The sequence below is a fragment of the Candoia aspera genome, chromosome 2 (genome assembly GCF_035149785.1).
Source record: "Candoia aspera isolate rCanAsp1 chromosome 2, rCanAsp1.hap2, whole genome shotgun sequence".
NCBI classification, from domain to species: domain Eukaryota; kingdom Metazoa; phylum Chordata; class Lepidosauria; order Squamata; family Boidae; genus Candoia; species Candoia aspera.
The window spans coordinates 201,599,404-201,627,036 of NC_086154.1; the positions used below are offsets into that span (position 1 = coordinate 201,599,404).

General features: G+C 38.0%; 1 protein-coding gene across 2 annotated transcripts in view; it reads left to right on the forward strand.

The window, feature by feature from the left end:
* Positions 1-27,633, forward strand: part of NTRK2 (neurotrophic receptor tyrosine kinase 2) — a 202,659-nt gene that overhangs the window by 11,812 nt on the left and 163,214 nt on the right. For both annotated transcript variants that reach the window (XM_063295190.1, XM_063295189.1), the window contains exons 2-5: positions 9,042-9,116; positions 9,467-9,538; positions 14,731-14,799; positions 20,288-20,445. In XM_063295190.1, coding sequence (XP_063151260.1) covers positions 9,042-9,116; positions 9,467-9,538; positions 14,731-14,799; positions 20,288-20,445 — 374 coding nt within the window. The remainder of the gene's footprint in view (positions 1-9,041; positions 9,117-9,466; positions 9,539-14,730; positions 14,800-20,287; positions 20,446-27,633) is intronic.

A 27,633-nucleotide genomic window follows, 5' to 3' on the forward strand; every position in this document is an offset into this window, starting at 1 on the left:
CAGAGGCTTCTTGGCGCACCATGGCTCCCGGGCTGCAAGAAACCCCTGAGCCTCAGTAGGAAGCTGCAGCTGCCCCGGGAAGCCCCTGCTGCCTCAGCCCAGTCCCAGCTGCAGTTGCCCTCACCACCCTGCACTCCGAGCCCTGCGGCTTGTTGCCCCAGCTGACCTTCGCTGTCTCCTTCGCTGCTGCTGATGAGGCGTGCCTGCCCTGGCCCTTCACAAGGCAGCTGGCCCTTCTCCATCTTCCCCAGATCTTGTGAGGAAACCGTCGTGCATTACCTGTGGAAGAAAGCCTCTTCCGCAGCAGCTGCCTTGTGAAAGGCCAGGCCAGGCATGCATCGTCAGCAGCAGGAGAAAGAAGACAGCAAAGGTCAACTGGGGCAGTGGGACGCAGGGAGGCAGGGGCCCAAAATAGCACAGATGGGGGAGTTGAAGCGCCCCTTCAATTGTAAGTCTGGGCGGGCTGCCAAGCACCTGAATTTTGATCATGTGACTGTAGGGGGACTGCAACGGCCGTAACTTTGGGGACCAGTCGTAAGTTCCTTTGTTCAGTGCCGCCATAACTTCTAATGATTGCTTAATGGATGTTGTTAAGAGAGGACTACCTTTATCTGAGCTGTAAAAAACTGAATGATCGCCAGATGGCAGTAAGCAATAAAAAAACCCTAGCTCCATCTAGTGGTTGCTTGGAGTTTTTGCAACCCAGATGTAGTAGACCTACTTTATTTATATTTGTATTTACTTTACACATGGAAGCAGGAAGGTGGGTCTGAAGTAACCTGTCATGAAACTAGTGCTCTGTCTATTTATCTGTTCATCGCATGTTAAGTATTTATAGGTATCTATCCATTACTCAACAGTGCAATTGTAATGGTATGTGGGAATGACCTTGGGAGACGGAAGGAGGAGATGCTGCCTAGGGAATGGTCAGATAAGAGGTGGAGGGAGCTGCAGCTGCATAATGGACAGAGAAAGAAACTCAGAAAGGAACCTCCCTAGCTTACCAGGTTGTAAAAAGAGACAGTGGGAGATTTGTACTTTCCGACTTTCTGTTAATGTAGCTTTGCAATAAAGTAGAATTAGGTCATCTGATCGTGTTTCCTGTCTGGTCTACCTGGGAAGGCTGACAGTGATATTAATGGCTTATAAGAGCCTTAGCTTATTGTACTAAGAAATATTGGAATCAACCACCTGCATTATTTATATATTCCAGAAGTCATCTGAATATGTTCTTACCTTGAGAAAAATGTTTGTTCTCTCTTTGTTTTGTTCTAGGTAGATGCGTTAGACATTTTATGATGATTAAAAAATTATCCTTGCTTCCTGTTCTTATGAATCTGAATAATTATGTATTAATGTTTAGCATTTGTAACTTTTAAAAAAATTGCCTTAATAATTAGAATCGGGAGGCCTTTTTAATAATTGTATTATAGTGCTGTTAACAGTCTTGGGATTTTTACAGAATATAGTCGGAAATAGAAATAAATTAATAAATATTAACCAATTCTAAACCTTGCTACTGCAAAAATTTCTCCCCCTCTCTCCCGTGTTCATAGATTGTGAATGCTCCATGATTCACACCTTGACTTTGCCAGTTCTGGATTTACACCAATGTGTTTTTGCATGAATAATATGTAAGTGCATGTGTATTTTTTTTTAAAAAATGATAACATTGCCTATTCATCTGGGACTCCCTTATATTACATTCTCAGAGTTTCAGTTCTCAGGTACCTCAGTTTACAAGCAGACTATGAATACGGACAGAAAAGAAGATCTTTAGAGATACGAATTGCATAGTGCTGATAAAGAGGGAAACAAATAAATCACCATGCTGGGCTTTGCTAATTACTAAAATAGTTAGGGTATCTAGTAACTGGAGTGGTTCAAAGATCTCAGGGTTGTTTACATTTGCTGTGGTGTATTAAAAGAACACCATGATCTTCCACATGACTTCAGTAATCCCCCCCTCCATGTTAGAATGATTTTTGCCTAACTTAGAAAGATGATTCAATTAAATAAAAGCCATTTCTGAGAGCAGAAAAACACACTGAATTTCTCACAATTGTGCTCAGAAAGCCACTATAAAGCCAAAGCTTTTAGAATATTAATGTTTGATAAGTAACATCAAGGCAAAGTAGTTGTGAAAGAGCTTTTGGTCAGATAAGGTTTGTTCCTAAATCTCTTTCTGACAAGATTATATTCAGAGAATCCTGGTGCTCTTCATCCGTCCCCTAGTGAGATGAAGCTAAAGTGGAAGTTTTATATCTAAGTGCTCACAAAGCAGCAGCTCCCGGTTTATTCAGGTAAATCACTACTGGGCTGGGCAAAGGCAGATTTAATTCCATACCATAACCAACCAGTTCATCCTCCATGACTCTCAGCAGTGATAAAACTTTGAGTATGTAGGCAAAACCTGCCAAAGATGTTATTTCAACCTCTATTGAGTAAAGGTCTGGTTGGCTGAATAACATCCTCTATATAAACTATAGCTGTGGAGTATGAGATATACAGGGGAAAAGAAGCTATAGGCCTCTAGAAGTTGCTAATCTGTACCTAACTACCACGGGGTCCTGGAAGTTCTGATTGAATAATATCTGATGGTCTGTAGGTTCTTTATCAAGTCTCTAATGAAAACCAGCTGGGTGACTTTGGGCCAGTCACTCTTTCTCAGCCCAACCCATCTCACAGGGATGTTGTTATAAGAGAAATAGGCAGGAGCATTATATATACCCTTTTGAGTTGTACAAATAAAGGCAGGAAACAAATCTAATAGTAAGGTAAAGTTGGAATCCTTCAAATGTACATCTTTAATTTATTGTTATATGTCAACCCTTACCTTTCCAATTTAAGTAGAACAGTACTTTTAAGGTTGAAGAACACTTCATATTGACTATGTAGTATGTGAATGATGTTGCTATTCTTATTGTGTGAAATCTAGATCTTTATTGAGTTTGAGGGCTTAAACCATTCCACCCAGTTGCTTCAATTTTTAATTGCCTCTAGCGTTTTAAAAAAAAATCATCATCCTCCATTGGTATCATGGCAAACACCTGGAAGGAGGAAAGTGTTAAGAAACCCAGGCATGGTGGTATCAATGTGATGCTTCCTTTGTGTGGAATCATGTTGGATAATTATATGCTGTGTAGTCAATAGGTGCTTTGATCTTTGTTCTCCATTTATCAAACTCAGATCTCTCGTTTGGTTAGAAATCTTAGTAGCCCCTATTTTATTTTGTAGTTTTTTTCAATGGGGACACCCATAATTGGTCATGGTATTCTAAATGCGGCTTCACTAGTGTTTTATACAATGTTATTCGGGTCTTCCCATCCATACTATGCATAGCATGTGTAATGCTTGGTGAGATATATCACAATGGTTTATAGAAACCCTGGCATTATTGCTATTTCCCATAAATGACTTCCTAACAAATGGGCAAGCCCTATGCAGCTGGGCAAGATCAAGTAAGCAAGAACTACACAGACTTCAATAAAGTATATTTAATGCTAGCCTTGGAGTAAATACAGAATCTTGGAAGATATAAGAATTTCCGACCCTCATTTATAGTGAATTCAATAAGAAGGAGTTTCTTTAAATGATTTGAAATGCTTCTTTCCTCTTTCTTGCTACCTGGGTTGAGCTGAAATTTATAAGATAAGCTGCTTATGGACTCACCTGCTATCTCTATATTGTTTATTTTCCGTCTGTCTATTTTCCCAGCTGCCCCACGATTTCTCATGCAAATTATACATGGCTTTATGCTAGAATTTTTATACTAGTACAAAAAAACATCCTGCTAAAACCAGCATCTTAATGTATTGTCTACCAGGTTCTATATTACTACAATTTTTCAAACATCTCCACCCCTAGTTAAGCTATAGATGAGATAGCGTTCTTGACTTGGGGTCTGGAGCTGTAGGAGTAGTGTGGAAAGAAAGAAGCCAAAGCTTCTTGTTGCCATTTGTCTAAAATGCATATGATACACTGTTGGTATACTTTAGACAGGATTGCATTTCTCATGAAGGTGCAGATCTGTGACTTGGAGGTTCTCCTAGACTGTTGCTGGATCAGCATGTGAAGTCCATGGGCAGGGAAGCCTTCTGCAGCTGTGACTCGTGTGCCAGTTGTGGCCCCATTTGGCAACAGTAACTCATGCCTTCATCACCTCTGGGTTGGAATTAATGCAGTGCACTTTAAAGGCAGCCTGTGAAAATTACCTAGAAACTGCAGTTGTGCAGAATGCAGTTGCCTACCTACTGGTAGTTGGGAACCATTGTAACTGTATTTCCACCTTTCAAGAAATACACAGGGGGTGTGCGCTTAAGGCAGATTTGCTCATTTATTATTTATTAGATTTGTTAAGGCTACCCAACTCCAAAAAGACTCTGGGTGGCTTACAAAATATATTCCATCCCTTTGGTATAGTCTCCTTCTGACTTTGAGGACTACCTCTACATTACTGACTTTGAGGAAGGCAATGAAAATTAATTTTTCAGAAGGCTTTCAGACTGTCTTGATGGCTTTTATTTTCTTTATGGGCAAGGTGCTGTCAAGCCCCACATAGCTGGCAAATCAGAAATGTAAGAACCACACAGATTTCAGAAAGGCGTCCTTAATGCTAATCAGGGATAAAAACATAATCTTATAAACAGTAAGAGTAAATTCCCAGGCAGACTTATAGTGAATTAATTAAGGCAGAGTCTTTTCGAAAGGCCTCTTCCCACAGTCTGTCATGCATGCTGATGCTTGATTTTTAAAATTAATTTATAGCATTTGAATTCATTTTTATTTGATAGTTTTATGAAGTTGAATTTTACTTGGTATTTTATTATAAACCATTTGGATTATAAAGTACAGGATGGTATAGCAAATAATCAAATAATATTTTGATGCCATTATACAAATACAGTATATGGTATGTTAACATACTATATACAGTTCTGCTCACCACATTTGAAAAAGGATATAACAGAGTTGGAAAAAGTGTAGAAGATGGCAATTGAAATGATCAGGGCCTTGATCATCTTATTAAGCTAAAATATTTGGAGTTCTTTAGCTTGGTGGTGGTGAGGGCATGACTGAGGTGTATAAAATTATGCATGACATGGATAAAATGGATGGGGAGATTATTTTCTCCCTATCTCAAAATACTAGGACCAGACATTGTAAAATAATTGCAAAGAAGTTTAGGACTGACAAAAGAAAATCTTCTTCATGGTGCATAATTAACCTGTTGAATTAATTGCCATAATACATGGTTACTAAGATGGTATTAAAAAGGGCTTAGATAAATTCATGGAGAGCAGGTATGTTAAGGTTGAATCATATTGAAGAGTCAATGTTATGTCGGGGGGTGGGGTGAGCAGCATGCCTTCAAATACCAGTTGCCAGGGAAAAGGAAGAGGGCTACGTCTCCATCTTCAGCTTGTGAGCACCCCAGTGGCAACTGGTTGGCCACTGTGGGAAACAAAATGCTGGACTGATTCAGAATTGTCCTTATGTTCATGCAGTACATGTACTGCCTAGGTCACTGATTTTGAAATTGTGCACCTTCAGGGAACATCATCTATGATGAGTTTATTTGCTGTGAAATCTCTGGCCTCAGAACCCCTCTCTTAGAAGAACCTGGAGCACATTCAGTTGATATGGAACACTGGCCAAACCTGTTAATCCTTCTTGTCACTCTGCATCAGCTAAGAATAAAGCCTAAAATAACTCCAAGCTGGCATGCTCCAGATGCAGCTTCCAGAATACCCATTGGAATTGGTAAATCATCCAAAACTGTAAATTGTTTTTCATGGAAAGGATCCTGCCATTGCTGATCTTTTGGTCAAGGTATAGTTGATAAGCTTCCAAGGAAACCACGGTTTCTTGGAATACTGTTTTGAAAACAACTAGCACAGTGCATCTGGAATACATCTAGAGTAACACATCCCTCTGAATTTTAGTCACGATGTTTTACTTATTTCAGAGAGGCTGGCTGGCAACAAATGGACGAAGTACTGTGGATGAAAAGACTCCTTTTCTCTTTCTTTTTCTCTGTGTATTTTTGTAAATATACTTGAATGTTCAGTGTGAGATTTGCAGTTATGTAATCTAGTGAGTGACGAGAATTTTATCCCTAGAATCTGTACTATTATTTCATTAGTTTTGCTCTGCCCCTTAATGAGCACTAAGGGTTTTGAAGAATTTGATTTTGACACCATGCAGGGGGAGATTGTGAACAAACCATTGTGAATAAACCTCTCTTGTAATTTGTTTAGTTTTGTTTATTTTTCTATTGTTTTCCTGTTCATGTCCTGCTGTGTTTCACTGTTACAAGATGTGCGTGATACTTAGATGGCACCTGATAATGACCACTTACATACACCAACCTAATTTATGCCTGAACTTCTTAAGCTTTGAGGTATGTCGTAGGAGTAGATTTGGGGGCTGTATATAACATCAGAAGCCAGTACAATATTGTAGATTTGTTTAAATACATTTCAATATATAAATAATAAATAAATTCTAGAATCATAACTATTAGAAAAAAGTTGAATATCTGGTCATTTAAGCAAGGCAGGCAATTCAGTTTTGTTGTTCATTCAGTTGCTTCCAACTCTCTGCGTCCCAGACGGATATCACTTGGCAAGGTCAGTCTGTCAGTAACAGCTCCTTTGAGTTCTAAGAAGCTCTTGTTCATGATGTCAGTGCTCGTATCTAGCCATCTTATCTTCTGTCAGTTTCTTTTCTGATTGCCTTCGATTTTTCCAAGCATCAAGGTCTTCTCCAATAACTCTTGACTTCACATTATGTGTCCAAAATATCCGAGCTGAAGCTTCCAATGAATAATCTGGTTTCCTTCATCTAATATTGAATGTTTTGTTCTTGCTGCAGTCCAAGGTCTTCTCCACAATTTTCTCCAGTACCACAATTCAAAGACATTGATTTCCTTTCCTTCAGCCTTTCTGAGGATCCAGCTTTCACAGTCAACTGGAAAAGCTGTAGCCTTAATATTATGCATCTTTCTTATCAATATGATCTTTATGCACTTCAGTATTTTGTGCAGACTTGTCCTAAACTTTCTCCTAAGTGGCAACAGTCTGTTTATTTCATGGCTATAGTCACCAGTCTTGTGATTTTTATTTTTTGGTCTAGAGAGATAAAAGTCTACTATTGCTTTGACTTCTCTGTCTATTGACATTGGTTTGACATTGCTACTGACATAATCTTTATTTTTTATTTTTAACACTAAGCAGCAGACCAGCCTTGCAGGCACTTTTTTTTTTTTTACTCTCACCATGAGTTGCCTTACGTCTTCTTTACTCTAGCCATGAAAACTGTGTCATCAGCATATCTGCAGTTGTTGATTTTAATTTCACTTTCTTTTAGTTAAATATTTCTCATGGCATATTCTGCATATAAATTAAGTAAACAAGGTAACAACATACAACCTTGGCATATCCTTTCCCAACTTTGAACCAATTAGTTGTTCCATATGCTGTTCTAACTGTTGCTACAATTTCTTCAGTAGCAAATGAGATAGCTTGGTATACCCATGTTTGTAAGGACCATTTAAGCTAGACAGTAAGTTTAAAATATCCCCAATCTTGCTCCCATATTGTTGTAAGGAAAACTGCATGGTCATACCCATGTAGTCATTGAAAGAGTATATTTACTTCTACCCCTATTATATATTATACCCCTACAGACCTGATTACTATAATTTTCAGTGTTTCTGCTATTGTTTTAAGTGATGAATATACATATATAAATATAAGTGATAGATTTACTGATGTTATTGATGTGTCATCAAGTTGGTATTGACTCTTACTGACCACATAGATACATTTTCTACATGACAGTCTGCCCCTAACCTGGTTTTTCTGGTCTTCCAACAGTATATATGCTTCCCCGCAAAATCTTAGGGCACATTATGGGTGCATTATTATTCAAGGATGGATTAGTCTGTCAATTTTGATACCTCATTTTTCCAACCCCGAGTTCCTTTCATTCTGCTTCTGCATTCACACTTTTTAAAAAGGAAACTTCTTATGAAAATCCATACATATTTTTATGTGTAATTCTATCCAAACTTTTGCAGGCGATTTTGCTTACCTAAGATATTTTAAAATGTGGTTTTACAAAATGTAATAGTTTTCCTGTATTCAGGAATTTTCTTATACTTTTTATTTACTTTTTCTCTTTTTATTTTCCTATTCTTTTTATTGGGGGGCATTGTGAAAAGTTCAGAAAAACGAACTGAATGATAACTGCATTTTTTATTCATGTATTGGTTTGGCACATGCAAATTAAGAAACCATATATTAAAATGGGAACCAAACAAATATCTTCTCCATTACTGCTGTCATGTAGTATACAGAATTTAGTAGTTATGTTATTATTTGCTAGTTATTTGTTCTGTTTAACAGAAGAAAAGTGAATCAAGAGAGCAGTAGCTGAAAGCTGTTACAGTATAATATTCCAGAACTGGACTACTGAGATTCTACTATAGTGATTCTTAAACTGTTAGACCCAATTACCCCTTTTCCTAGTCTTGAATAATGTCTTCTCTCTCTCTCTCTCTCACACACACACACACGCACACGCACACACACACGGCCCAGACTCTTGTTGTTTTACATAAACATTTCCACAGTGGCAGTCCCAAACTGGATCCTTGACTCACAAACAATCTATTACAAATTGTTCCATTACCCAAGGATATGCCCAAATTAAGCCCTTGGGGGTTATTATTGTTCGCCACCCAGAGTCACTGGTTTGAGATGGACAGCTATATAAAATGAATGAATAAATAAATCATCCCCAATTTAGGAACTACTGCTCCCATCTTGCAAAGGGCTTCTGAACATATTATGGTACTTAATATGTTTCTGCAAGTCTGTCCTGCTGTATCATATTGTAATGGAGAAACAGTTTATTTCCCCATTTTCCCAGACAAATGCTATCTGTATACCAATTATATAAATATAAATAAGAAAATAGTATAGTATCACAGTAACATTTCTCTCTCCCTCTTTTTTTTTTGTCCTTTTAAACAGTTATATTGGAAACCAGCGGGATTTAGCAAGCATAAATGAGAAGGATGTTGGACTGTACATTGGATTAAGAAATTTGTAAGTATATGGTTTAATTATGTACATTTATTATTATAAACTACACAGTTTTTCCCTCTTTGTGTAAGCTCTATAATGGAATATACTGAGATCTTGCATGGACCATTGTCTTCATTTATTTCATTTAAAAGAAGCAGCTCTGTGTGTTCATGGAGATGCCTTACTCATTGTAGTGAATAGAGAATTTTCTCACATGCACGACAGTTTGCTGGGTTGGGGCAATATAGTAACAATTCTTGAACCAAGATTTATTCTGAAATTCCTTGAGCTGCATGCTATATTCCCCATGAATAAATGAATGGACGATAGATCACTTAGTAATTGTAACTAATGCTTGTGTACTTTTGCAGAACTGTGGTGGACTCAGGCTTGAAGTTTGTCTCACGCCAAGCTTTCCTGAAAAATATTAACCTGCAGTACATGTAAGTGAGAATCCACTTTATGGCTTTTAGAACTAGCAGAATTGTTTAACCATTACCAGCAGGGACTTACAATAAAATGTTGCCTTCTATGCTATGTTGATGGACTCAGGTTTGCGACTAGTTACCAGTATTGTTGAATATATCATTATATACCAGAGGCAAAAGTGTCTGGGCAAGGAAACATATGATCTTTCCCCTACATTAGGTGGGAGGGATTTTTTAAACTTCTTGGTTATCAGTGGTTGTTCAGGTAGTCCTCACTTAACAACCAAAATTGGGCCCAGAATTTAGGTCACTAAGTGATGCTGTTGTTAGGCGAAACTGGACCCCATTTTATGACCATTTTTGCAGTGGCCATTAAGTGAATCACATGGTTCCCTATTGATTTTTGCTTATCAGAAACCAGCTGGGAAGGTCAAAAATGGCAATCACGTGACCATGGGACTCTGCAACCATCGTAAATGTGTGACGGTTGCCAAGCACCCAAATTGCAATCACATGACCGCGGGGATGCTTTGATGGTCATAAATGCGAGGAATGGTTGTATGTCAGTTTTTTCAGTGCCGTCGTAACTCTGGATGGTCACTAAATAAATAGTCATTAAGCGAGGGCTACCTGTATTCAGTTTATATATGACTGCACATACATACAGTATAGTACAGTACACATACATACACATCCCCTATATATATCATACATACATATACATACTCAGTTACAAAGGTATTATGCCCATTGCAGTGATACTGAGTATGACCTAATATTAGCTGTTGGGGAATGCAAGCTGGAGGCTGTATGGGAAGTCCAGAAGCTCATGTCTTCATATGGACATCTGATTGACCATAGTATGGACATTAAGTTGGACTAGAAGATCATTTGAACTAATCCAACAACACTCTTCTTGATAATTACGTGTGTATCTGTCTCCTGATATGAATTCCTCCTCCCTTTTTGAGAATATTATAAATTGTTAGAGCTGCACATGCCAGTCAATCAGTGCATACTCATTTTCCTCTTTTGTTGTTCAAATGACATTTTCAGCAAAATGGTTAGACAATTTACTGCCAAACAGATGGCAGTGGACTGTCCAAGTTTAGTATTAGAAGGAATGATAACTGGAAAATATCCAGCTAGTTTTGGAGACATATTGGAATGTTGTTTTAAATAAAGGTGTAATTTACTTATCTTGCTCTTTAAGCATACGTAATTCCCATTGTCAGATATAGCAAAGGCTAAAGATCTTAGATAACTGAATTTCAAACTTCCAACTTTAGGGACAAATAACTAGTAAACAATTATCTGCAATGTGCTGGTTCACTTGCAAAATTCACTTCTACAGAAATATCTCATCCATTAGAAAAGAGGAGGGTATTGGATGACCAGGGAAGAAAGCAGAGGATGGGAGAAGTGTTGTTTTGACTATCAGCTGTCCAAGACTGTTGTGATAGTGTACTGTATAGGGAAAGAAACTATTCCATTGGCTATTGGAGAGGATATTGATAGCCATATATATTATACATTCCAAATCACATAAAGAGTATTGACAGAACTAACTTTCATTGGGAGCAGTATTATGGTGTGTTTTTTTTAATTTGCTGTGTTGGAACATGGGGAAATTTACATTATTATAGTGATAATGTACATTAACAATTTTCCTGTGTCTCCTCTTACAAGAATTTGGAACATTTGTGGTTTAGAAACTTCTTTTGTTTTATAGACATATATTATATGAATGTCCAAGTTAAGAAAACCAATTTTGGCTTTAATCAACTCACAGGAGAGCTCTTTAATTCAATTTAAAATCCCCTTTAAAACAAATACGCTACAATAGAAATAATACAAAAATATCAGCACTAGCGTAGACATATTCACCAACTTCGGTAGTATCAAATGCTAAAGAACCTTAAATGAAGCATTTTTATAAACATATTTGCCTTTTTTTCCTTTTCCCCCAAGTGGAATGTATGTAGCCAAAATGGCTATCTTTAGCTAATGTATGATTATATAAAAATCAGTAATATTGTAAACAAAGGAAATTAAACATTCCATAGACACTGCTTAAATGTAAGCAGTAGTATCAGGACAATATTCTAATGGGGAAAATCTGAAAACCTTTTGTATATGTTCACAAAAGATCAGTGCATCTACTTGTATATATGCTTTTCTATTGTTTTGGACAATTTTCATCCAGTCTCCCACCTCCCCTTTTTGGGGAAGGTGGTTGAGAAAGTGGTGGTGCTGCAGCTCCAGAGGCTTCTGGATGAAACAGATTATCTAGACCCCTTTCAGTCAGGTTTCAGGCCCGGATATGGAATGGAAACGGCATTGGTTGCTGTTATGGATGATCTCTGGTGGAAGCGGGATGGGGGCAGTGCATCCATCCTAGCTCTTCTTGACCTCTCAGTGGCTTTTGATACGATCGACCATGGTATCCTTTTGGGTCAGCTCAGGGAGTTGGGGGTGGGTGGCGTAGTTCTGCGTTTTCACCTCCTTCCTCCAGGGCCAGTCCCAATCGGTGGTGATAGGGAGTGAGATATCTGGCCCACGGCCTCTCCTTTGTGGGGTGTCGCAGGGCTCGGTACTCTCTCAGCTTCTTTTTAGTATCTACATGAAACCGCTGGGCAAGATCATCCGTCATCATGGGATAAGGTATCATCAATATGCCAATGATACTCAATTATACATCTCCGAGGTGAAGTAAGTGATGCTATGACCGTCCTCTCTTGGTGCCTGGGGGCTGTGGGGGTCTGGATGGGGAACAACAGGCTTCAGCTGAACCCTGGTAAGACAGAGTGGCTGTGGGTGGAGGGCTCCTTGGTATCCGGGAATTTAACATCTTTAGTTCTGGATGAGGTTGCACTGCCCCAGAAAGACCTGGTGCAGAATCTGGTGGTCCTACTGGACTCACGACTTCTGCTCGAAGAGCAGGTGGCAATCGTGGCCAGGAGGGCCTTTGCACAGCTTCATGTTGTGCGCCAGTTATGCCCTTTCCTAGACTGGGAGGCCCTTTGCACGGTCACTCATGCCCTGGCCATCTCCCATAAAGACTACTGCAATGAATTCTACATGGGGCTACCCTTGAAGAGTATCTGGAAGCTACAGCTAGTCCAAAATGCGGCTGTGCAGGCAATTCTTGGTGTCCCTAGAGCAGCACATGTTACACCATTGCTTCGCGAGCTACATTGGGTATCAGTCTGCTTCTGGCTGCAATTCAAGGTGTTGGTTATTACCTTTAAAGCCCTTCATGGCATGGGTCCAGGGTACCTGAGGGACTGTCTCATCCCCATTGCATCAACCTGTCCCACCCGATCATGCAGAGAGGGCATGTTATGGACCCTGTCTGTAAGAGAATTCCATCTGGTGGGGTCCAGGAAGCGGGCCTTCTCTGCAGTGGCTCCTGCCCTCTGGAACATCCTTCCCCCAGAGATAAGACAGATCCCATCTCTTGTGGCCTTCCAAAAACAACTGAAGACCTGGTTTTGCCACCTCAGTTGGGGTGGGAAGGGAAATGATCATCCCTGGAGATGGTTAGCGCCCTAAAATGGCCCTTTAGATATATGTGAGTAATATTCCAACTATCATCGTTATCTGGATTTTATATTCTATTTATGTTCAATATTCTATTTGTATTTATATCTATTTATGGTATTTTAATGCTTTTATCTTTGTTGTAAACCACCCAGAGTGCCCCTTTGGGGGGAGATGGGCAGTGGCAAAATTTAATAAAATAAATAAATAAATAAAGACATAAAGACATAATAAAGGATATTTCGACCTCTTCTTTACTTATATATAAATTGGCCCATGCTCTCATAAGGGGAATGTGTGACCAGGACTTTTTGTTGACATTTCCTTAGTCTGCTTTACAAAAAGAATTTGGTGTTCCTACAATATTAAGATAAGACATATATATCTGCTATAGAGAGTAATATAAATTGTGTTTGTGGGAGAAAAAGGATAGTAAGGAGGAAAAAGTTTTCTGATAAGAATCTGGTTGTCGATAGAGGGCTAGATCACTGTTGGCTAATGGAGCAGTGGGTATGTTTATGTGAGCCTTACTATCCCTGTAAGTTGAGCAATTAATTCATATGAGAGTGTATCTTGGTAATACTTCTCATTATAAGTTTGCCATAAGGACTTTGTTACAAATTGATTATGTTAGTATGTTATGTTGACCAATAACTGGGCATGCTGGCTGAGAATTCTGCAAATTCTAGAGTGGGGAAGGGTTGTAGAAATTTAGCTTAAGCACTTTACTCTCTTCTTAAGATGTAAACACAAAGAGAAGCGTTTACTTTTGTTTTCACTTAACAGTGTTGCTCATTGCATGGAATCCTAGAAACTTTGGTTAGTTTTAAGTATAGTTTAGAGTAGGAATGGGCAACTCATTGGCTCTATGTACTCCCCAAATGTCTTTTTCTTCAGCCCACAATGATTACCTTGCTGAAATTTGGTGGCAAGCCATCAAGCACTAGTTGGCAACATTTTTGAGTTCTATTTTGGCAGGGAGCCTGTATCCTACTCAGCGGGAACATATCTCCTATGGAGAAAAAAAAAAGGTGCTGGTTTGCAAATCTTTATATTTTACCCAGTTTAAATATTCTTTAGGGAAGGAGTACCTCCCACAGTGTAGGCAATCATGTGAATATAGTTGAGAGCAAGAACGCATCTGATTTTCATTGTAGTAGAAGATGCTAAAGTATATTGCAGTATGAAGCAGTAAATACTTAATTGCACTGCAAGGCCTAATGATTTCATGTAACCATTTTCCGTAATGTTTCCTGTGAACGCATAGTTTAAAAAAGTATGTCTAAAAGGCTTATGAAGGAGTTGTTTGGGATATGGTCAGGGTTTGGGTAAGTATAGGCTTTGATGTAGGATCAAAGAAGATATGGTAAACATCTATTTTGCTTATGAATAAATTGAGCGTTTAGTCAACAACTGAGAACATCTTTGGAGTAAAACTTAATCCAGGGTTTTTCCTTCACATGAACTGAACTGTTCTAAGATACATGTTGCAATCAGTGTTTATCTGTGCCCAGTCTAGATGTCAAGCTAGGATACAATCTGTATCAGTTTTGGAGATCATCAGCAGGAGTTGTTTGACAGAATTTAACTTCCTGGGACATAGATCTCAAGACTGTTTTGTTTCCAATAGCCCTCATTTTAATTATTACACTGTTTCTTTATAGTAACTTCTCCAGAAATAAGCTTTCAAGTTTGTCCAGAAAGACTTTCCGCCATCTGAATTTGACAGATCTGTAAGTAATTGCTTTTCCAAAAAATCAAGTTTGTTGTTGTAATGCATGTTATTAGCATTATTACAATGCAACGGTATTTTAGGAGTTAGATTCCAGCAAGAGAACATTTAAAGTTTATGTTTCCAGGAAAAGTAAAATTTGCTTTACAGTAGTGTGTGTTTTTAATATGTGTGTTGTGTATATGTGTATATGGGCCATATGGGCCACAGCCCAGAAAACATACAGTTAAAGGCCTCTTGTGGCTGCTCTTCCAAGCATCAAAATGTTTTTGTGTTTAGGCTAACCGCACTGGAGCAACAGAGCCATTGCTGCAGGAGTGGTTTCACTTTGCAGCTAGTTCTGGACTTTGCTTCAGTTACCATGCAAACTAATGGCTCCTTAACTCTGAACTAGCCATTTGTCCATATTTGGACAGCATGGAAAATTTCTACCAGTCCAGGTAAGCCAAGAACAATCCATGACTATAGAATAGATGAATGAATGAATGAATAAATAAATAAATAATACTAAACTTCTAATTGATCTTATCTCTATAAAAGAGATTGTATTATTCAAATCAGTGCAATATTTTAACATAAAAAGTTTAATTCTGGCATTTTACAGTTTTTTAAAAAACATTCATTTTTCACATGCGCTATGTTTAGAAAGCTTTATGTTATCATCTGTCCGCTTAAACTAAGTGAAAGCAATTTCAGTTTAGGGTTAAAAAGAAATTTTGCTTATGGCTAAATAGTGTATATCATCAGTGTTATATACATGCAATTTTTCTCTTGCTTTATACTCTAAGGACCAATTTGATTATTCTGAATCATAAATGTGAGATAAGGAATTACTATTACAAGTAGAAGTAACCCAATCCACTGTGTTGGCTGTCCTTTGACTTTGCTATAATCAAACAGTCCTGTTTTAGATAGCAGAGATGAAGTTTTAAAAGGCTAGAGCTTTAAGAAATTTTTAAAAGATTAAGTTACGCATCTTAATGATCTAACAAGAAGCCAGTTCTATAGAACAGAGATTTGTGAAGAAATTGAAAAACATAACACTAAAATTACAGCAGTTGTTGGATGAAAGTTTTCTTGGGGAAAGAGAAGACAGAAGAAAGAGTACTTAGAAAAAGAATAGAAGAACAAGCCAGAAGATGCACACAGAACATTGAACAGGGGCTTGATCATTATATGGCATACAAATACGTGGCTTTTGCCATTCACACTTGTACCTGCTGCTGGAATATGTTAATAATATATTACATCGACCCATCCTACCTGGTCAGGCAGAGAAGGCATGTTATGGACCACGTCCATGAAAGAATGTCATTGGCAGGGCCCAGGAAAAGAGCCTTCTCTGCCGTTGCCTCCCCACCACATGGAACATTCTCCCCCCAGAGGTGAGACAAGCCCCCACGCTTCCGGCCTTCTGGAAAGGAGTGAAGACCTGGCTCTGCCATCTCGCATGGGGCATGAGCAGGAGTAAGCAACCCTGGGGGTGGATAGCACCCTGAAGATGCTCCCGTAAATTAAGAACTTTTTAACACCTGTGTCTTGGATTATGTTTTTATTTAAGAATATTGTTTTATTGTATTTTAATAGTTATTTATTCTTGCTTTATTGTAAACCGCCCAGAATTGCTCTTTGAGTGAGATGGGCAGTGACTAAATTTGAAATATAAATAAATGTTGATGTACCAAAGGTAGATGAAGCTTGGTTTATAAACAGCCCATTAAAATCAGACTAACATTTATATTGGAGACATAAATGACCTGAGTTTTAAAAACTCAAACAAAATTGTTGAAGACCTGTTGTAGATTAGATAAAGAACACAGTGTGCCAGTGACCAACGTGAATAAATACAAATTTAAATTTTACTTGCTATGGTAAAGGCAAAAGATAACATCATCATTTCTATCTCTGTGTCCACCTAATTTCCTGCTGAGGGAAAATTAAATCCAAGGAGATGTGTTAATTATTTTTAGGCGGTGATTAAATTCCCTTTTCATTCATTCCTCTTGAAATCCTAGATTAAATTTGGTTGCAGTTTCAGCTTTGGTCATTATTATTTAAAGTGGCAATGCCACATGGAAGTGGCTGAGAGTTCCATGGCAGTAGTTTGGCAGCAGTGGATTGGGTATTTTTCAAAAAATGCCAGCAGGCCACACACGGCTGCTTAGTGGGCCTCATGGGCTGTATGTTGTGCAGGCCTGCCTTTTAGGATTTAAAAAAAAACCCAAAAAGCTTGCAAGCAAGTAAAATGCTATAAGCTGTGCTTAATATTTTTTTAATCAACAGAATATATTTAGATAGTTGTTCAAAACATAAATGCAGATTGTCCAACATACTACAGGTGGGAAAGTTTTGTTGTTTATTCATTTAGTCGCTTCTGACTCTTCATGACTTCATGGACAAGCCCACGCCAGAGCTTTCTGTCAGTCGTCAACACCCCCAGCTCCCCCAGGGACGAGTCCGTCACCTCTAGAATATCATCCATCCACCTTGCCCTTGGTCGGCCCCTCTTCCTTTTGCCCTCCACTCTCCCTAGCATCAGCATCTTCTCCAGGGTGTCCTGTCTTCTCATTATGTGGCCAAAGTATTTCAGTTTTGCCTTTAATATCATTCCCTCAAGTGAGCAGTCTGGCTTTATTTCCTGGAGGATGGACTGGTTTGATCTTCTTGCAGTCCAAGGCACTCAGAATTTTCCTCCAACACCACAGTTCAAAAGCATCGATCTTCCTTCTCTCAGCCTTCCTTATGGTTCAGCTCTTGCAGCCATATGTTACTACGGGAACACCATTGCTTTAACTATGCGGACCTTTGTTGTCAGTGAGAGGTCTCTGCTCTTAACTATTTTATTGAGATTTGTCATTGCTCTTCTCCCAAGGATTAAGCGTCTTCTGATTTCCTGACTGCAGTCAGCATCTGCAGTAATCTTCGCACCTAGAAATACAAAGTCTTTCACTGCTTCTACATTTTCTCCTTCTATTTGCCAGTTATCAATCAAGCTGGTTGCCATAATCTTGGTTTTTTTGAGGTTTATCTGCAAGCCAGCTTCTGCACTTTCTTCTTTCACCTTCATGATAAGGCTCCTCAGTTCCTCTTTGCTTTCAGCCATCAAAGTGGTATCATCTGCATATCTGAGATTGTTAATGTTTCTTCCAGCGATTTTAACTCCAGCCTTGGATTCGTCAAGCCCAGCATGTCGCATGATGTGTTCTGTACACATCCAATTTGCCCTGGCTCATAGATCTTACATTCCAGGTTCCAATGGTGTGTTGATCCTTAGAACATCGGATTCGCCGTTTACCACCAGCACCGTCGGCAGCTAGCCGTCCTTTCGGCTTTGAGCTAGCTGCGTCATCACGTCTGGGGCTAGTTGAACTCATCCTCTGTTCCTCCCCAGTAGCATTTTGACCATCTTCTGACCTGGGGGTCTCATCTTCCGATGGTATACCGACATATCTCTGGTTGTACTGATCCATTTAGTTTTCACAGCAAGAATACTGGGGTGGGTTGCCATTACCTTCCCCAGGGATCGTGTTTAGTCTGACCTCTCTGTCATGACCTTCCCGTCTTGGGTGGCCCTTCACGGTTTAGCTCATGGTATCATTGAGGTGCTCGAGCTCCAGCACCTTGCTGAAAATCAAAGTGCTAGCCTCAAGGATCATCTTTACTTAAAAAATAAAATGTGTTTGGAACCCATCTAGAATGAAGAGCCATTCTTAGGAAATATAAATGGTAGGGTTCTACAGCCTAGTGTCCATCTACCCAGTTAAAAATGACAAAAATAAATTGGAGTGGTAAAAATCAACTTCGAAATCTATAGAAGTTCATGGGGAGCCATCTTGCTTGGTTGCTTTCTGGTAAATGTGTGTTCTGTTTCTGACCATACCTACCATGACATGCCAATGCCATTTACTTAAAATTTCAAGTTTGCTCCTTGGCCCTGAAGGATCATGAATCTGGCTGCAAGTTTGGTAGTTAAATTCTTCCTTTCTATCATTCACAATGGCAAGTCTGTTCAAATCCACCCCTTTCTGATCCTCTACACATCACTGAAAGCAACTAGTGTTTCTCCAAAACAGGTGGAAGTAGACTGCTTAACTTTTTCAATCTATTAGCATGAATTTGTCAAACTTACAAAACTGTCTCTTTGATCTGAATATTTATTTTAGCTGATCTAGTCAGACAGCTTTGAAAACATCTGAACTGCTGTGAATATTCTATGAGATTACATTGGCAGAAGGATTTTGAAGATTATGGCCAAATCAAATGAACCTCCTGTAGATTGTTACAATTAGTGCTGGATTGTTTCATCTTAATGAAATGTCTTAGAGGTATCAAGTGGTACATCCATGAATTATCTCATGAAATATAGGTATGCTTTTATGAGTGAAGCTGAGATAATGTTCCTTGCCTGAGCCAGACATCTGGACTTTTTGCTATTATTTTTTATTCTAGCTTCTTTATACATGAAGTACAAGAAGTACAAAATTAAGTAGGCTTTCCTGAATGTGTTAATTTTAAGTGGGTAATAAAGATTTCATTTTAATTCCTCAATAAGTGCTTATATATTCTTCTAAACCTTAGCCCAGTATTTGTTGTTGGGAGTTTTTAATGATACTTAAGCCATCTTTGTGTTTGTTCCAAGGGTTTCATAGATTACTTCTTTTTCGGGTCTTTGCATCTTTTGCTTGAAATATATTTCTGTGACATTTGACCATAAGGGGGAGCTCAGTTTATCCACAATAATAGGAAACATCTAAAACTGTATTATGGGGAACTGTATACTGAGAATTAAATATGATTCTCGTCCTCAGTCTAGAATGTTTTTTCTGCTGAATTGAAGAAAATGGCATTCTTTTCTTTCTGGTCAAGACCAGATTCCTGAGCTGCAGCTGTTCAAACCTACTGTACTTCTCTCCAAATGTGTCTAAACTAGCTACACTGGATAAAAATGTTAGGAATTACAGTCCTAACACATTTGGGGAGGACCAGATTGTAGAATACTAAATTAGATTAATGGATTAAATGTATTTTGGGCAAAAACAAACAAATAGTGCTTTGGGGCCTCATCTTAGATGATGCATTCCCTTTCATAACAGATGCAAAAGGGAACATTTTCTGATTCAATGAATGCTGTGAGATCTACAGAAATACTATTTTATTGATATGTAAGTTTGGCTGATTAGTAGATTAAAGCTCATGAACCTCCATGCAATGCAAATATTATATTTAGATATCCATACATGAATCAGTGAAAAAATAAATACATTGTTTGGACAGGGATGAAAAGTGTTTTTCTCCTTGTCCTAAGTATGGGCCAGATCAGAGACAAGTGTAATTCAGTATGGTTTTATGTGCTGTTTTTGTCACTGTATAGACCTGCCTGCCTAGTCTTATTTTAAGGTGTCTTTGATTTGTCAACTATTATTTGGACCATTTTTTCTTAAATCTCATATAAATCTAATTTTTTGTGTTGAATTTTTCAAATGCTATAGGATTTTAGAAGGCAACCCATTCAAGTGTTCCTGTGATATTATGTGGATCAAAGTATTCCAAGAGACCAAGTTTCCAAAAGCAGAAACTCAGGATTTTTACTGTATAAATGACTACAACCAGAGGATATCTATGATGGAGAAGCCAGTCCCAAACTGTGGTAATGCACTTTTAATGAACAATAATTGCTATCTGTATTTAAGTTGTTAAAAAAAATTGGAGTACAACAGACTAAGCTCTGTCTCTGTCCAAATATTAATTTTGATGGAACCTCTGTTAGAGATTTTAATGGATTATATTCTTATTCAAAAAACAGGTTTTAGTTTGGATTGGGAGAGACATAAATCCTATTTCAGGCAACTCTTGAAGTTGCACAGGCTGCTTAAATTGAATCATGGTTAATAGGTTTTAAGCTGCTTTTCTGCTGGATTTTCTGCCCAAAATGATTCTCTGACTTTTATAATTTTTAAACTTCATTTTGGGTATTCACTGTTACATTCCCGCCCCCCCCCAAATGTTCTCCTATTTCTAGTTTGTCTAATGAAGTATTATTCCTATTATAAAAACAATGAAAACTGTTGATATCCTGTTATTCTATAAATAAAATTGTCTGTTAAAAACTGAAACAGGCAATTGTAGGTTGAATGAACTCTAGACCTGTTCCCACTCCAGAGCGTTTTGCTTTAAAAAAGATAATTTTAAACATTTCAAATATCACACTAGTTCATTTTGAATATTCAGTAAACAAAATTTTCACTTGCATCTGGAATAAAACAAGCTATTTATCTGAGCAAATAATCTGGTACTTAATGGATTGTGCTGTCATTCCATTCACGGAACACTCCTGTTGATGGAAAGAGAAACAATTTCCCCTGATTCTTCTCTCTGTTGCATTTCCATAAAAATATATGCTGGAGGATTGCTGACGATCCCAAACAATGAGGTGCGGCAATTTGGGAGGTTATGGTGGGAGGGAGAAATCGGCAAAATTCATAAAATTCCCTTCTATTTGTGGAAGGAAAATGTAGTATCCAAAAGTTACATACATTCATGCACAAATCCCTTGCCCCTTCTGTAGTTTATGCTGTAGAAATGGAAAAATCTTGAGTGCCACGAGGTTTTTTGCATGCTTGTTTATGATGCTCACCATCCTGTCTCCTGTTTTGCTTTCCTTGTATAATACTTTGTGTCAATGCAGTTGCACCTTGGAATGTCTGGCAATTCCCATATTTATTTTTTCTTTTGTTTGCTACTTTTTCTTATTAAAAAGAATACAGGAGCATATTTATATTGTTTTACGTATATTACAGCAGCATCGTGTAGAATGTCTTTTTAAGGCTTCATTTTCAAAAAGTTTTAAGCTTTACTTAAATACCCTTTTAAAATGGAATCCACTGTTTTTTTTTTCATATCTCTCTTTTTTCCTGATCCAACAGGAGTAAATTTTAAGAGATTTCCTAGATGCTTGTCTACCATGTATTTTGCATGGTGCAATTTGTTTTGTTGGCTTGTCTGAAGTTCCCTTTTGAAAGAACAAATAGATGTGAGTTTGGGACTGAGTAGAAGGTGGACACACTTACATTACTTTACAGTTCAGTGGATCAATGCAACTGACAGACATGATCTTGCCTTTTTAAAAAATCTAAGCCTTACCAGCTTTGACAGACAAAAATCCATAAGGAAAGATTCTCTGACATCTGCTGGTTTTGTCAGAAACCAAGATTAGAGCTTCACTGGTTTAAAACCAGATTATTTTTAGTACTTTATTACAAGATTTCTGGACAAAATCTTTATGAAACCAGTGATTGCTGTGGTGCTTTTGATTATCGGAATAGCTTAGGTTATCTATGATAGCATTTTATTGCCTAAAAAAACCCACAGATGAGTCAAAGCATTTGGCTTCCATCCCCTTCCGCAGTGTTTTTGCATTCTGGATTTCTTCTTGTTTGGTAAGAAATTTCTTCATTAGCTCTGCTTCTTGGCAGTAGTCAGAATAGAATTATTTTACCCATATGGCACTATGGTCAAGCTTGGAGTGATGGATAAATCAGGTTTGAGTTTTCTGTTGGAATGTGTTCCTGTAGTAATTTTCATAATATGTTTCTTAAAACATATAGTTATAACTTGAAAATGGTAGCCTGCTTATTTCAGTATCAAAAATGACAACATTAAAATAAGGATGTAATCAAGCATTTTCAAATTAAGCACAATATCATTCACTGTGAATGGAAAAACTGTGATAGGAATCAGTATTTGGGCATAGCGTTGAAAAAGTTGTTTGGTTGCTTTAGTGCTATACCTGGTAATTTTATTCCTGTGTATCCAGAATGTTGTTTAGGTTGGGGATCTCTGAATGGCTATGAAATCTCTTGCACAATGATGAGTCCTTAAAAGAGACTGCAAGTTATAATTCTTTATGGTGCAAAATAGTACACATGACTTTTGCATAGGATCAGACCATTGTTCAGGATTCCTGGAATTTAAAGCATATTGTTTCTTAATACAAGGAATAAATGCTGATCCCATCAACACTGTGGTGTGGACTGCACTACTCTTTGACTATTGTTGAAACAGCAACAGGAAGACTGCTGCTTTACCCAAGCTAGACTAGTCTAGACTACTTATATATTTACTACTTATATATTTTCTTCTATTTTTGTTTTGGAGAGCTAGTATAGTAGCCAAGTGTCAGGAATTGGTAGAACCCGCACTTCAGTTCATGGGCAGCTGCCCTACATACCTATAGTTTTGAGAGAAGATACTAAGGATGCTGGGCTATTAATCTAGAAATTCCTGGATAATTTCATGCCATGTCTGTAGGCAAAACTGACCGTTCTCCCTCACAGGCTCAGGCCCCTCACCTATTATGTGGGAGATAATAGAATTTACTTAGACAGATTTATATAAGCTTTATAATTAGGAGAGATAGAGATAAATAGATACATCTCACTATACAAATATTAACTTGTAGTAGTATTATCCTTATTATTATCCTCTTTAGTATTTTCTTTCTTTTAATTTTGCATTTTTGTTTCCCATGAGATTCAATTACAATTGCAGCTGCCAAGGGCATTGTTTATAAAGTGCAAATATTCAAGGACAACATTTTCATCTCCTGATGCTCTTGCTTGAGAGAAGATTATAAGACTGAGAGATATTTTAGATGTCATAACTTCATTGCACAGACCTGCCACAATCAAATTATCCATATTAGACATCTAAACAAACCCTCTCCTGCCCCAGTATAAACAATGTTTAAAACCAGTGCTTCTAATTATTTTGCTGAAGAGAAAAGTAAGAACAAAGACATTTAACTGAGGAGCATGGAGAATTTAAATGACAGCCTGATGCATATTTACATAGGATTGCCTGGGTTCATATGCCATGCTAAATGAGAGGTCCTGGGGCCCCAATGTCATATGTAACCCTCAGAGATTTCCAAAGTTGTCACCTAACTAAAAATGTTAATCTGACAGGAGAGAAAAATGATCAAATACATGATAGGAGAAGTAATCAAATTAACTATTTTTAATTTTAATTAAAATTAAATGTAAATGACATTTAGTTTTTATCCTGGCTTCTATCCAGTGATGCTGGAGTAGTCTGGAAATAGGTGCATACCATGAGCTAAGTTAATAGGTGATTAGTTAGTATGTTATATAAAACCCAGCCATTGTGGTTCATAAACCATGATTTATTATTTAATGTGCTGAGTCATTACAGACAAATGGGCTTTAATCAATAAACCATGGTTAAACAGATCATGGCTTATTACATTGTATTTGAATCCAGGCAGTGAGAGTTGCTATTGACTAGATTTACATAAGACAGACTTCGTTCTGTAAAAGTTTTGTTTTTCTGTTTAGTATCTAATATATTGTTTCTGGTGTTTTATTCTGTTGTGTGGAAACAGACTGCTTTTGACCTGGTTTTCTACTCAGAAAGTTCATCCCAAGGGATATTTAACACCTACTTCTTTGACAGATTAGAATTTGGCTTCATTTTTTAAAATCAGTATTGCCGTATCATAGGGGGAAAAAAGGCTCTGTGGTTTTTTTTTTTACTCAGTAACTACATTTCTCATTTATTTATTTAATAAATGTATATGACCCTCCCATCTCATATGTTTGACTCTGGGCCGCTAACAATTAAAAATGAAATAAAAACAATAAAAAATTAAAAATAGCATAAAATAGCAGCCAAGAACACTCATAACATCCCACACTCAAATTAACCATGAGACAGACTCACCCGTTCCTTCAGGACCCCAGGCTAGATGGCAAAGCCAATGCAAAAGGCCATCAGAGTTGGGGGGAAGTCTGATCTGAGGGGGGATGATATTCCAGAGGGTGGGGCCATGGCAAAAAACGCTGTCATCTTGGATCCCACCAGGTGGCAGGAACCCTCATCATTACTTTAGTTTGGATTCCTGTAAATCTGGTCAATACTTGGTAGATACTTCTTGAAAAAGAAAGAATCAAGGATGCAAAAGTCTAAAAGTTTTATTTATTTTGACAGATGCTTTGTACTGTCTGTGATAATAATTCTCTTCATACAGTGTATGATTACTATTGTGTAGAAGGCATTATAAATGTTGACAATGCAAGGCTTTACCACACTCATTTTCTACTACAATTTTTGCTGGAAAATGGAGTGAAACTTGTGGTTGCCTAGTGAGAATATTAGCGTTAAAAGAAGTACAGGTAGTCCTCAGCTTAGTCCATTTGTTCAGCGACCATTCAAAGCTATGGTGACACTGAAAAAATGGACGTATGACTGATCCTCAAAGTTACAGCCATCGCAGCACCCCCACCATTGCATGATCATGATCTGGGTGCTTGGGTGCCCAGCTTTCAGTTACAACATTGCAGGGAGATGCAGTCACATAATTTCCATTTATGACCTTCCCAGCAAAGCCAGCGGGGTAGCCATCAGGGAAGGTTGCAAGTCGCTCCAGTAAATTGCTCTCACTTTTTTTCCCACCCACAGCACCACCAACCTGCCTGCATGTGGCCTGCACCAGCCCTCCCAGTCCTTCCCCTGGTCTCCCCGATTCATGCACAACCTGTGTCTGGCCTCCCCTGACTTGTGCATGGTGCTGGCCCTCCCAGAGCCCCCTCAGCCTTCCCTAACTTGTGTGTGGCCTGGGCCAGCCCTCCAAGGGCTTCCCCTGGCCTCTCCCACCCCCCTGCAGCACTCCCCCTCCCCAGTGGCACCCCTGCACTCCTTGCCTTGGGTTCCCGCCTCTTCCTGCTTAATGACCCACACCTCTTGGGGTTACAACAGCAACCAGGACTGCCGGGATTGTCATCGCTAAGTGATGCTGTCATGTCATGTTGCGCTTTATGGCCACATCGCTTAGCGACAGCAATCCCAGTCCCAATTGCCGTCAAAACCTGAGGATTACCTGTAGTGAAGAAAGCAGGATGCTATTATCTCTACTGGCTTTTCATGGTATAAATGGTAAATATCTTACTTCAAAACTGGCTGAAAAAAGTCTACATGGGATGTTCAACACTTACCTTACTGTAACACTATTACTGTACTCTTATTAACACCAATAATTGTAAAGATTTTGGATATCTCTCCCTCTTCTTCTTACATTGTACACCAGTTCTATTTCAGTTGTTTTGTAGGCAGATTATTATGATTCAGATACTCACCCATGAACTGGACTAGTTTTATTGCTGAATAGTTGCATTAAATGCCTTTTTTTGAAGAAAAGCTGGTTATGATTTAAGCACCTGTAAAAGTAATGTATATTTACTGATCAGTAGGTATTTACTAATAATTTAATTAAATCCTGGTCAGACCATGAAATTTAGTAATTCTGGAGAAGAGTTTCTAAAAACACAAGACACCCTTTATACTGAGTCAGGCATTTTTCCTGTCCTATTTGAAGATGGCAGGGAACGAACCTTTTCTATAGCAGACATATGTCTACTGTTAATTTATGACTTCTTTCTAAAAAAAATTTTTTTGGATAACAATTTTTTGTGATAAGAAAATTAGGCTGGGAGGGAACAGAACAGAATCTTTATTGCAGTGAATGACCAGCCCATAAAACACTTGGATACATAAAATTAATATTGGTCTAGTTTGGTCTAGTGGTTAAGGTGCTGGGCTAGAAACCAGGAGTCTGTGAGTTCTAGTCCTGCCTTAGGCACGAAAGCCGGCTGGGTGACCTTGGGCCAGTCACGCTCTCTCAGCCCAGCTCACCTCACAGGGTTGTTGTTGTGGGGAAAATAGGAGGAAGAAGGAGTATTAGGTATGTTCACCACCTTGAGTTATTTATAAAAATAATAAAGGCGGAATAGAAAATAAATAAATAAAATAAATAAATACTCTGTTAAGTATATACTATATTTGTTATACTAAATTGCTAAGCCTTTACATGGGATTATTATAATTTGTGTAATTTGTGCAATACTGTGTCTACACCGCACTAATTTAGGCAAATATATACTTGCCTTAAAAGTGAAGAGAAAGTAATTTTTAATACTAAGTTAAACACGTGGATGTGATTGGTACACAAAGGAGAGAAAATAAAATCCACTCTCCACAACCATTCCTTGATGTGCTCATTTGCTTTATGTTTTTTCCCCTACTAGTTTGCTGAAATTGAAAGAATTGACATGGAAGAAGAGAAAAGAAAGTGTAAAAGATACCAGAGTGCAGGAAGAATGCTTGCAGGAAGAGAAAGTTTAAGTCCTATATGTGAAATTATTAGAAGATAGTTCAGTCTGCCAACAGAATGAATGGAAAGTAGACATAATGGAAAGAGAATATGGAAGCTACTTGGAGCCCAGTGAAAAGAATTGTATTAGAGAGTACCCCATAAGTCTGAGAAATTAGACTAATGAGAAGTATGGAAAAAAGGCTTGGTGGAATATGAAAGTGACAGTGGTTGTGAATGAGAAAACGTAAGAGAATTATTGCTGCAAAAAATAAGAATCAGAAAAAGGTTATTGTGTAATGTGTAAAAAGACAAAAAGATAGTTGCAGAGAGCAAGGAATGGTAAAGTTTAAAGGAGACAAAAAATGAAGTGATTTTGATGGAAATAATCAGAAGAGTTAAGGGAATGAAAAATAAAAGTGATGAAATGGTATGAGATGAAACTAAAGGGAGGGAATGCTGGAAGAAGTATTTTATATTTATAGTTTATATGGAAATGATAGTGAAATGCCAGCAAGTGAGTAAAACTGAAACAAACACTATAACTGCTAACGCCCCAGAAAAATGGATGAAAAGGAAGCCATAACTGCTGTGAGAATAACAGTTAAGACTCAGGAATAGCTGATATAATTGGAGAAATGTCAACATATGAATGTGATTTGCCTATGGAGT